Raw genomic sequence first — 10,993 nt, 5'->3', positions numbered from 1 at the left:
GGGACTGCTGGAAATATGTAATATATAAGGCGAGATAGGACCAACTGTGCCACCACGGCCCCTGGGGGCCCTGTAGGATCCTGGGAGGGTCCCAAGAGGCGCTGCCGCCCTAGGAGGTCACTCTGGTCAACGATGCCCCTGGATGGGTTCAGGGCACCCACACCCTGAGGGGTCCCTGAAGGAAACCTGGGAGCCCCACTGTCCCAGGTGCACCCCTGAGGTTCCAGTGCCCCTACCCGGCCAGTGGTGGCGCTGCCGTCCCTGGGATGGCCTCGGGGCACATCCCTAGGAGGGTCCATGGGTTTGCATCATTTTCTTGGAGAGACACTCGTGGCGCCAACGCCTCTCATAGGGCCTGTGCGGGCGACACCGCCTGGGAGGGTCCCTGAGAGTACCACTGCTGCAAGAATGCTCCCTGGCTGCTGCAGCCTTTAGGGTCCCAGAGAGCGCCACCACCCATGTAAGAGTCTCGGGGCACCGCCAGCCCCTAGGGAGGGCTTTGGGTGAGCCAGACCTGTAGGACCCTGGCTGCAGTAGTTTTGCACTATTAAGAACTCTGGGCGATGAAACGTTAAATAAATACTCCGCCCATCACATTTCAGTACTTTTTCACCCCAAACAAATGTAATGGAGAATAATATTCAATAGTTAACACATAAGTTGTGGTGTTGTGCTGACAGACTGATCTTCCTATTGGCTATAATTACGGATGAATACAATAGTCCACCAATCACAGTTAAGTAAGATAATGCTGAAATATGTAAATATAATGACACAGCATCAAGTATGCCATAGGGCTAATGGGGGACATTGGTAGGTCTCTGGGAGCGTCGTTGCCCATGTGGGAAGTCTCTGGAGCGTCTTACCTGTAGGTCCTCTGATGCAGTAGTTTTGTTAGCATAAGAATCGCGATGAAACAAATACACGCCTACACATTTCCAGTACTTTTTCACCCCAAACAATGTAAATGGAGAATAATATTCAACAGCAATACATAAGTTGTGGTGTTGTGCTGACTGACTGATCTCTTCTCCTATTGGCTGTATGTTAAAAACAATAGTCCACCAATCACAGTTCAGTAAGGACTGCTGGAAATATGTAATATATATATGAGATAAGGACCAACAGGCACACGGCCCTGGGGGCCCTTGGTAGGATCCTGAGGGTCCCAAGAGGCGCTGCCCCCTAGGAGGGTCACTCTGGTCAACGATGCCCTGGATGGTATTCGGGCACTGACACCCCTGGAGGGGTCCCCGGAAGGAAACCCGGGAGCCCCACTGTCCCAGGGTGCACCCCTGAGGGTTCCAGTGCCCTTACCCGGCCAGTGGTGGCGCGCCGTCCCTGGATGGTCCCTGGGGTGGACATCCTCAGGAGGGTCCATGGGTTTGCATCATTCTTGGAGAGCCCGCTGGTCGCCAACGCCTCATAGGGCCTGTGCGGGCGACACCGCCCTGGGAGGGTCCCAGAGTGCCAATCGCTAAGAATGCTCCCCTGTTGCTGCAGCCTTTAGGGGGTCCCAGAGAGCGCCACCACCCATGTAAGAGTCTCTTGGGGCACCGCCAGCCCCTAGAGGGCCTTTGGGTGAGCCAGACCTTAAGTCCCTGGCTGCAGTACTTTTTGCGATATTAAGAACTCGGGGCGATGAAACGTTAAATAAATACACCGCCCATCACATTTCCAGTACTTTTTCACCCCAAACAATGTAATGGAGAATAATATTCAACAGCAATACATAAGTTGTGGTGTTGTGCTGACAGACTGATCTCTTCTCCTATTGGCTATAATTACGTGGATGAAAACAATAGTCCACCAATCACAGTTAAGTAAGATAATGCTGGAAATATGTAATATATATGACACAAAGATCAAGTATGCCATAGGGCTAATGGGGGACATTGGTAGGGTCTCTGGGAGCGTCGCCGCCCATGTGGGGGTCTCTGGGAGCGTCTTACCTGTAGGTCCTCTGGATGCAGTAGTTTTTGTGCTATTTAGAACTCTGGGCGATGAAACGTTAAATAAATACACCGTCCATCACATTTCCAGTACTTTTTCACCCCAAACAATGTAATGGAGAATAATATTCAACAGCAATACATAAGTTGTGGTGTTGTGCTGACTGACTGATCTCTTCTCCTATTGGCTGTATGTTAAAACAATAGTCCACCAATCACAGTTCAGTAAGGGACTGCTGGAAATATGTAATATATATATGAGATAAGGACCAACTGTGCCACACGGCCCCTGGGGGCCCTTGGTAGGATCCTTGGGAGGGTCCCAAGAGGCGCTGCCGCCCCTAGGAGGGTCACTCTGGTCAACGATGCCCTTGGATGGGTCTTCGGGGCACCGACACCCCTGGGAGGGGTCCCTGGAAGGAAACCTGGGAGCCCCACTGTCCCAGGGTGCACCCCTGAGGGTTCCAGTGCCCTTACCCGGCCAGTGATGGCGCCGCCGTCCCTGGGATGGTCCCTGGGGGTGCAGACATCCCTAGGAGGGTCCATGGGTTTGCATCATTTTCTTGGAGAGCCCCGCAGGGCGCCAACGCCTCTCATAGGGCCTGTGCGGGCGACACCGCCCCTGGGAGGGTCCCTGAGAGTGCCACCGTGCTAAGAATGCTCCCTGGCGTTGCTGCAGCCTTTAGGAGGTCCCAGAGAGCGCCACCACCCATGTAAGAGTCTCTGGGGGCACCGCCGCCCCTAGGAGGGCCTTTGGGTGAGCCAGACCTGTAGGTCCCCTGGCTGCAGTAGTTTTTGCACTATTAAGAACTCTGGGCGATGAAACGTTAAATAAATACACCGTCCATCACATTTCCAGTACTTTTTCACCCCAAACAATGTAATGGAGAATAATATTCAACAGCAATACATAAGTTGTGGTGTTGTGCTGACTGACTGATCTCTTCTCCTATTGGCTATAATTACGTGGATGAAAACAATAGTCCACCAATCACAGTTAAGTAAGATAATGCTGGAAATATGTAATATATATGACACAAAGACCAAGTATGCCATAGGGCTAATGGGGGACATTGGTAGGGTCTCTGGGAGCGTCGCCGCCCATGTGGGGGTCTCTGGGAGCGTCTTACCTGTAGGTCCTCTGGATGCAGTAGTTTTTATGCTATTTAGAACTCTGGGCGATGAAACGTTAAATAAATACACCGCCCATCACATTTCCAGTACTTTTTCACCCCAAACAATGTAATGGAGAATAATATTCAACAGCAATACATAAGTTGTGGTGTTGTGCTGACTGACTGATCTCTTCTCCTATTGGCTGTATGTTAAAACAATAGTCCACCAATCACAGTTCAGTAAGGGACTGCTGGAAATATGTAATATATATATATGAGATAAGGACCAACTGTGCCACACGGCCCCTGGGGGCCCTTGGTAGGATCCTTGGGAGGGTCCCAAGAGGCGCTGCCGCCCCTAGGAGGGTCACTCTGGTCAACGATGCCCCTGGATGGAATATTTAGGGCACCGACACCCCTGGGAGGGCCCTGGAGAAACCTCGAGGCACTGTCCCAGGTGCACCTGGTTCCCATGCCCACGGCCGGTGGTGGCACTTGCCCTAGAGATGGTCACCAGGGGGTGCAGACATCCTAGGAGGGTCATGGGTTTGCATCATTTTTCTTGGGAAACCCCATAGTATAACGCCTCTCATGGGGCCTGTGCGAACACGCCCTGGGAGGGTCCTGAGTACCGTGCTAGAATGTCCTGGCGTTGCTGCGGCCTTTAGGGGTCCCAGAGGCGCCTGCCATGTGGGGTCTCAGGGCACCACTTGGAGGGCCTTTGGGTGAGCCAGACTCAACAGGACCCTGGCTGCAGTAGTTTGCACTATTAAGAACTCTGGGCGATGAAACGTTAAATAAATACTCCGTCCATCACATTTCCAGTACTTTTCACCCCAAACAATAGCAATGGAGAATAATATTCAACAGCAATACATAAGTTGTGGTGTTGTGCTGACAGACTGATCTCTTCTCCTATTGGCTATAATTACGTGGATGAAAACAATAGTCCACCAATCACAGTTAAGTAAGATAATGCTAGAAATAAGTAATATATATGACACAAAGATCAAGTATGCCATAGGGCTAATGGGGGACATTGGTAGGGTCTCTGGGAGCGTCGCCGCCCATGTGGGGGTCTCTGGGAGCGTCTTACCTGTAGGTCCTCTGGATGCAGTAGTTTTTGTGCTATTTAGAACTCTGGGCGATGAAACGTTAAATAAATACACCGCCCATCACATTTCCAGTACTTTTTCACCCCAAACAATGTAATGGAGAATAATATTCAACAGCAATACATAAGTTGTGGTGTTGTGCTGACTGACTGATCTCTTCTCCTATTGGCTGTATGTTAAAACAATAGTCCACAAATCACAGTTCAGTAAGGGACTGCTGGAAATATGTAATATATATATGAGATAAGGACCAACTGTGCCACACGGCCCCTGGGGGCCCTTGGTAGGATCCTTGGGAGGGTCCCAAGAGGCGCTGCCGCCCCTAGGAGGGTCACTCTGGTCAACGATGCCCCTGGATGGGTCTTCGGGGCACCGACACCCCTGGGAGGGGTCCCTGGAAGGAAACCTGGGAGCCCCACTGTCCCAGGGTGCACCCCTGAGGGTTCCAGTGCCCTTACCCGGCCAGTGGTGGCGCCGCCGTCCCTGGGATGGTCCCTGGGGGTGCAGACATCCCTAGGAGGGTCCATGGGTTTGTGTCTTTTTCTGGGAGGCCCCTCTTGGCGCCAACGCCCCTGGTAGCCTGTGGGGCGACACCGCCCCTGGATGGCCTCTTATGGCGCCACCGCCCCTGGAAGGATTCCTGTGAGCACCGCCGCCCCAGGAATGGTCCCTGGGAGCGCCGCCTCCCATGTGAGGGTATCTGGGAGCGACAGACATGTAGGTCCCCTGGCTGCAGTACTTTTTGTGATATTAAGAACTCTGACGATGAAACGTTAAATACATACACCGCCCATCACATTGTAATTATTATTACAGCCTGAACAATGTAACGGAGAATAATATTCAACAGGAAAACATAAGTTGTTATGTTGTTCTGACTGAAAAAACTGGGGGTGGGTAGAAGGCACCAGGGGTGAGTGGAGGCACTGGTGGGGGCACCAGGTGGTGGAGGCTAGAGGGGGGGTGGAGGGCGCCAGGGTGGGTGGAGGGCACCAGGGTGAGGGAAGGGGCACTAGGGTGGGGTGGAGGGCACAAAGATGGATATACTAAGGGGTGGAGGGCACCAGGGGTGGAGGGCACCAGATGAGGGGGAGGGCACCAGGGGGTGAGGGCACCAAGATGGGACATGGAACTAAGGGTGGGTGGGAGGGGCCAGGGGTGAGTGGGAGGGCACAAGGATAGGTAGACAGGCCAGGGATGGGTGAGGGGCACCAGGGGTGGGGGAGGCACCAAGGGTGGTTAGACGCCAGGTGAGGGAGGCACCAGGGGTGGGTGGGAGGAGGCACAGGGGTGGGTGGAAGGCACCAGGGTGAGTGGGAGGGGCACCAGGTGGGTGGAGGGCACCAGGGTGAGTGGAGGGCACAAAGGGTGGGTGGAGGGCACCAAGGATGGGTAGACGGCACCAAGGAAATAGGAGTGGAGGGCACCAAGGGTGGAGGGCACGAAGAGTGAAGCACCAGGGGTGGGTGGGAGGCACCAAGGATGGGCAGACGGCAGGCACCAGGATGGGTGGAGGGCACCAGGGGTGGGGGTGGAGGGCACCAAGGATGGGTAGACGGGAACCAGGGGTGGGGAAGGCACCAAAGGGGGTGAGGTACCAAGGACGGCACCAGGTGAGAGACAGGCACCAGGTGGGTGGAGGGCACCAGGGGTGGGAAAGGTGGCGGAGGCCGCACCAAGGATGGTAGAGGCACCAAGGCGTGGGAGGAGTGGGGAGGCACCAGGGGTGGGTGGAGGGGCACCAAGGACGGTAGACGGCACCAGGGTGGGGGGAGGGCACCAGGGTGAGTGGAGGCACCAGGGTTGGAGGAGGGCACCAAGGACAGGGAGGCACCAGGGGTGAGTGAGGCACCAGGGGGTAGAGGCACCAGGGGTGGGTGGGAGGATGGGGAGGCACCAGGGGTGGGTGGAGAGGCAGCAGGGGTGGGGTGGAGGGCACAGGGGTGGAGGGCACCAGGGGTGGGTAGAAGGGCACTCAGAGGGGTGGAGGGCAACAAGGATGGGTATGGAGTGGACGGCACCAGGGGTGGGTGGAGGGCACCAGAGGTGGGGTGGGAGGGCACCAAGGATGGGTAGACACCAGGGGTGGGGGAGGGCACCAAGGATGGTAGACGGCACCAGGGGTGTGGGAAGGCACTCAGGGTGAGGCAACAGGGGTGGGTGGAGGGCACCAAGGATGGGTAGACAGGCACCAGGGGTGAGTGGGAGGCACCAGGGGTGGAGGCACCAGGTGGAGGGCAACAAAGGCTGAGGGAGGGCAACAAGGATGGTAGAGAGGCAACAGGGTGGGGTGGGAGGCACCAGGGTGAGGGGAGGGCAAAGGATGTGTACACAGACGGGACACCAGGCCAGGGGAGGGCACAGGAGAGGCACAAAGACAAGACACGCTAGGGAGGGAGGCACCAGGGGGTGTGGGAGGCACCAGGGTGTGTGAGGCACAGAGGTGGGTGGGAGGCACTAGCAGCCAGGCACCAGGTGTGAGGGAGGCAACAAGGATGGGATGGACCAGGTGTGGAGGCAAGGAAGGAGACACCAGGGGTGAGTGGGAGGACACCAGGGGTGTGGAGGGCACCAGGGGTGGGTGGAGGGCACCAAGGACGGGTGGAGGGCACCAGGGTGGGGGAAGGCACCAGGGGTGAGGCACCAAGGACGGGCAACAGGGTGAGTGGAGGCACAGGGTGGGTGGAGGGCACCAGAGGTGAGGCCATGACAGGTAGACGGCACCAGGGGGAGGAACCAGGACGGGTGAGAGGGGCACCAGGGGTGTGTGGGAGGCACCAGAGATGGGAGGCACCAGTGTGGGTTGAGAGGCACCAGGGGTGGGTGAAGGGCACCAAGGATAGGTAGACAGGCACCAGTAAGGCACCAGGTGGGTGGGAGGCACCAGGGTGTGGGGGCACCAGAGGTGGAGGAGGCACCAAGGATGGGTGGAGGGGCACCAGGGGTGAGTGGAGGGCACCAGGGTGGGTGGAGGCACCAGGGATGGGTGAGGGCACATGATGGGCAGACACACCAGGGGTGAGGGAGGGCACCAGAGGTGGGGTGGGAGGCACCAGGGTGAGGGGAGGCACCAGGATAGGTAGACAACCAGGGGTGAAAGAGGGAAACCAGGCAACAGGTGTGGGTGGAAAAGACTCAGGGGTGGGAGGCACCAAGCGATTGGTAACCAACAAAAAAACCAACACCAGTGGAGGGCACCAGGAAATAGGGTAGACGGCACCAGGGTGAGCGGGAGGCACCAGAATGGGTGGAAGGCACCAGGAGGGGGTGGAGGGCACCAGGGTGGGTGGAGGGTGAAAGGGACACCAGGGGTGGGTGGAGGGCACCAGGATGGAGTGGGCAGCAACAGGGGTGGATGGAGGGCACCAGGGGTTGGGTGGAGGCACCAGGGGTGGGTGGAGCACCAGAGATAGGTGGACGGGCACCAGGATGGGTGGAGGGCACCAGGGGGGTGGAGGGCAACAGGGTGGGTGGAGGGCACCAAGGATGGGTAAACAGGCACCAGGGAGGTGGAGGGCACCAGGGGTGGAGGGAGGGCATCAGGGGGGTGATGGAGGACACCAAGGTTGGGTAGACGGCACCAGGATGGGTAGAGGCACCAGGGGGGTGCGGAGGGCACCAGGGTGGGTGGAGGCCCAGGATGGGTAGAGCACCAGGGTGGGTGGAAGGCACCAGGGGTGGTGGAGGGCACCAAACAGCAGCACCAGGATGGAGTAGACGGCACCAGGGGTTCGTGGAGGGCACCAGAGGGTGGAGGCACCAGGATGGGTAGCAGGCACCAAGGGTGGACACCAGGATGCGTAGATGACCAAGAGTTGGTAGAGCACCAGAGTGAGTGGAGAGCACCAAGGATGCGTAGACAGCACCAGGGAGTGACACCAACACCACGGAGGCACCAAGGCAGGTAGACAGCACCAGGGGTGCGGGAGGCACCAGAGGTGCGTGGAGGGCACCAGAGGAGGGCACCAGGATGGTGTAAGGCACCAGGGGTGGGGTGGAGACACCAGGACGCGTGACACCAGAGGTGAGTGGAGAACCAGGGGTGCCTTGGAGGGCACCAGGAGGTGGAGGCACCAGGATGGGTGGAGGCACCAGGGGTGAGGTGAGGCTCAAGATGCGTGGAGCACCAGGGGTGAGTAGACAGCACCAGGGGTGAGTGGAGGGCACCAAGGAGAGTGGCACACCAGGGGTTGAGTGGAGAGCACCAAGTGAGTGGAAGTCACCAAGTTGCGGAGGGCACCAGGATGGGTGCAAGGCACCAGGGGTGGACACCAGAGGGAGCACCAGGGGGGTGGAGGGCACCAAAGATGGAGACAGCTCCAGGGGTGCGAGGAACCAGGGGTGGGTGGAGGGCACCAGGGGTGGTGGAGGCACCAGGGTGGTGGAGGGCACCAGGGGTGAGTGGAGGCACCAGGGCGTGGAGGCAAGCACCCAAAGACAGGTAGAGCAGCACCAGAGTGTTCCTAGACACCAGAACACCAGAATGAGTAGACAGCACCAGAATTAGTGGAGACACCCAGAGAGTGCGGGAAACCAGGGGGTAGCACCAGGACAGATGGGCAGCACCAAGAGGGGGAGGCACCAGGGGGGGGTGGAGGCACAGGGGTGGTGGAGGGCACCAGGGGGTGGGTGGAGGGCACAGGACGGGTGGAACCAGGGGTGGGAGAGCAAGGGGTGGGTAGGGCACCAGAGACGAGGAGGCACCAGGGGTGGGGAGGGCACCAAAGGTGGGTGGAGGGCACCAGGATGGGTGGGCAGCACCAGGGGTGGAGTGGAGGGCACCAGGGTTGGGTGGAGGCACCAGGGGTGCGTGGAGCACCAGAGGTTGTGGAGGCACCATGGATGGGTGGAAGGCACCATGGTTGGGTGGAGGCACCAGGGTGGGTGGAAGGCACCAGGATGGGTGACAGGCACCAGGGGTGGTGGCGGGCACCAGGGGGGTGGAGTGGAGGGCACCAGGGGGTGCGTGGAGGGCACCAGAGGTGGGTGGAGGGCACCAGGATGGTGGAGGCACCAGGGGGTCGTGGAGGGCACCAGGGTGGGTGGAGGCACCAGGGATGGGTGGAGGCACCAGGATGGGTGGACGGCACCAGGGGTGGTGGAGGACACCAAGAGTGATTGGAGGCACCAGGATGGAGTAGGGCACCAGGGGTGGGGTGGAGGGCACCAGGGGGTGAGTGGAGGGCACCAGGATGGGTGGAGCGGCACCAGGGGTGAGTGGAGGGCACCAGGGTGGGTGGAAGTCCAGGGGTGGGTGGAGGCACCAGAGTGTGTGGAAGGCACCAGGGGTGGGTGGATGGCACCAGGGTGAGTGGAGGGCACCAGGGGGTGGGTGGAGCAAGCACCAGGGGGTGAGCGGAGGGCACCAGAGTGGGTGGAAGGCACCAGGGGTGGGTGGAGGGCACCAGAGGTGGGTGGAGGGCACCAGGGATGAGTGGAGGCACCAGGATGGGTGGACGGCACCAGGGTGAGCGGAGACCAGGGGTGGAGGCCCAGGGAGTGGAGACAGGGTGGTGGAGGATAGGTAGACGGCACCAGGGGTGGGTGGAGGGCACCAGGGGTGGGTGGAGGGCACCAAGGATAGGTAGACGGCACCAGGGGTGGGTGGAGGGCACCAGGGGTGAGTGGAGGGCACCAAGGATGAGTGGGCAGCACCAGGGGGTGAGCGGAGGGGGCACCAGAGTGGGTGGAAGGCACCAGGGGTGGGTGGAGGGCACAGGATGGTGCTCGGCACCAGGGATGGGTGGAGACTCAGGGTGAGTGGAGAGCACTAGGGGTGGGTGGAGGGCACCAAGGATGGGTAACAGCACCAGGATGGGTGGGCAGCACCAGGGGTGGGTGGAGGGCACAAGGGGTGGTGGAGGCACCAGGATGGTAGGCGGCACCAGGAGTGGGTGGAGGCACTAGGGGTGGGTGGAAGGATGGTGTAGACGGCACCCAAGGATGGGTGGAGCAGCACCAGGGGGGTGGGTGGAGGGCACCAGGGGTGGGTGGAGGGCACCAGGATGGGTAGACAGCACCAAGGATGGGTGGAGCAGCACCAGGGGTGGGTGGAGGCACCAGTGGTGGGTGGAGGCACCAGGATGGGTGGGCAGCACCAGGGATGGGTGGAGGCACCAGGGGGGGGTGGAGGCACAGGGGTGGTGGAGGGCACCAAGGGGTGGAGTGGAGGCACAGGATGGGTAGACAGCACCAGGGGTGGGTGGAGCACTGGGGTGGGTGGGGCACCAGGATGGGTGGAGCACCAGGATGTGGGCGGCACCAGGGGTGGGTGGAGGGCACCAGGGGGTGGGTGGAGGGCACCAGGATGGTCAGACAGCACCAGGGGTGGGTGGAGGGCACCAGGGGTGGGTGGAGGGCACCAGGATGGTGCAGCACCAGGGATGGGTGGAGGGCACCAAGAGGTGAGAGGAGGCACCAGGGGTGTGGAGGGCACCAGGATGGTGGGCAACCAGGGGTGGGTGGAGACACCAGGGGTGGGTGGAGGCACCAGGATGAGTATACGCACCAGGGATGGGTGGAGGGCACCAGGGGTGAGAGGCACAGAGATGGTGGAGGGCACCTGGGATGGATGCAGGCACCAGGGGGGTGGATGGAGGGCACCAGGGGGTGGTGGAGGGCACCAAGGATGGGTAGACGGCACCAGGGGGTGGAGGAGGGCACCAGGAATAGATTAAGGAAGGCACCAGGGGTGGGTGGAGGGCACCAGGGGTGGGTGGAGGGCACCAGGATGGTGGGCAAGCACCAGGGGTGGGTGGGCACCAGGGGGTGAGTGGAGGGCACCAGGATGGGTGAAAGCAATACGTGGCCA

At 59.7% G+C, this 10,993-nt stretch overlaps 2 protein-coding genes across 2 annotated transcripts; both read right to left on the bottom strand.

Moving 5' to 3' along the window:
- Nucleotides 1-346: 346 nt before the first annotated feature.
- LOC121865950 (collagen alpha-1(I) chain-like) lies at nucleotides 347-3,541 on the bottom strand. Its single transcript, XM_042365520.1, has 4 exons — nucleotides 3,359-3,541; nucleotides 2,227-2,466; nucleotides 1,127-1,366; nucleotides 347-487 (listed from the first exon to the last, which is right to left on the bottom strand). Exons 1-4 carry the CDS (start codon nucleotides 3,539-3,541, stop codon nucleotides 347-349), a joined length of 804 nt encoding a protein of 267 aa, XP_042221454.1.
- Nucleotides 3,542-3,703: 162 nt separating this feature from the next.
- Nucleotides 3,704-9,952, bottom strand: LOC121865951 (extensin-like; the record flags this gene model as incomplete). Its single annotated transcript, XM_042365521.1, has 4 exons — nucleotides 3,704-3,845; nucleotides 4,448-4,677; nucleotides 7,744-8,645; nucleotides 8,887-9,952. Coding segments are annotated over 4 exons (2,340 nt in total), but the record flags the coding sequence as incomplete, so codon positions are not given.
- Nucleotides 9,953-10,993: the final 1,041 nt, after the last annotated feature.

The sequence above is a fragment of the Homarus americanus genome, unplaced genomic scaffold (assembly GCF_018991925.1).
Source record: "Homarus americanus isolate GMGI-L3 unplaced genomic scaffold, GMGI_Hamer_2.0 scaffold44276, whole genome shotgun sequence".
NCBI lineage: Eukaryota > Metazoa > Arthropoda > Malacostraca > Decapoda > Nephropidae > Homarus > Homarus americanus.
Note: the sequence above shows the minus strand (reverse complement) of the source record. Positions and strands in the feature narration are given on the sequence as shown.

Bases quoted from the DNA above. Each gene is read 5' to 3' on its own strand.
- LOC121865950 (XM_042365520.1), bottom strand. From the start codon at position 3,541: ATGGGAACCAGGTGCACCTGGGACAGTGCCTCGAGGTTTCTCCAGGGC. The intron at 2,467-3,358 runs GTTGGTCCTTAT...CTGCACCCCCAG, and splicing joins CCCAGGGGCCGTGTGGCACA to GGACCATCCCAGGGACGGCG. The intron at 488-1,126 runs GTTGGTCCTTAT...AGCCCTCCCTAG, and splicing joins GCCCCCAGGGCCGTGTGCCT to GGGCTGGCGGTGCCCCGAGA.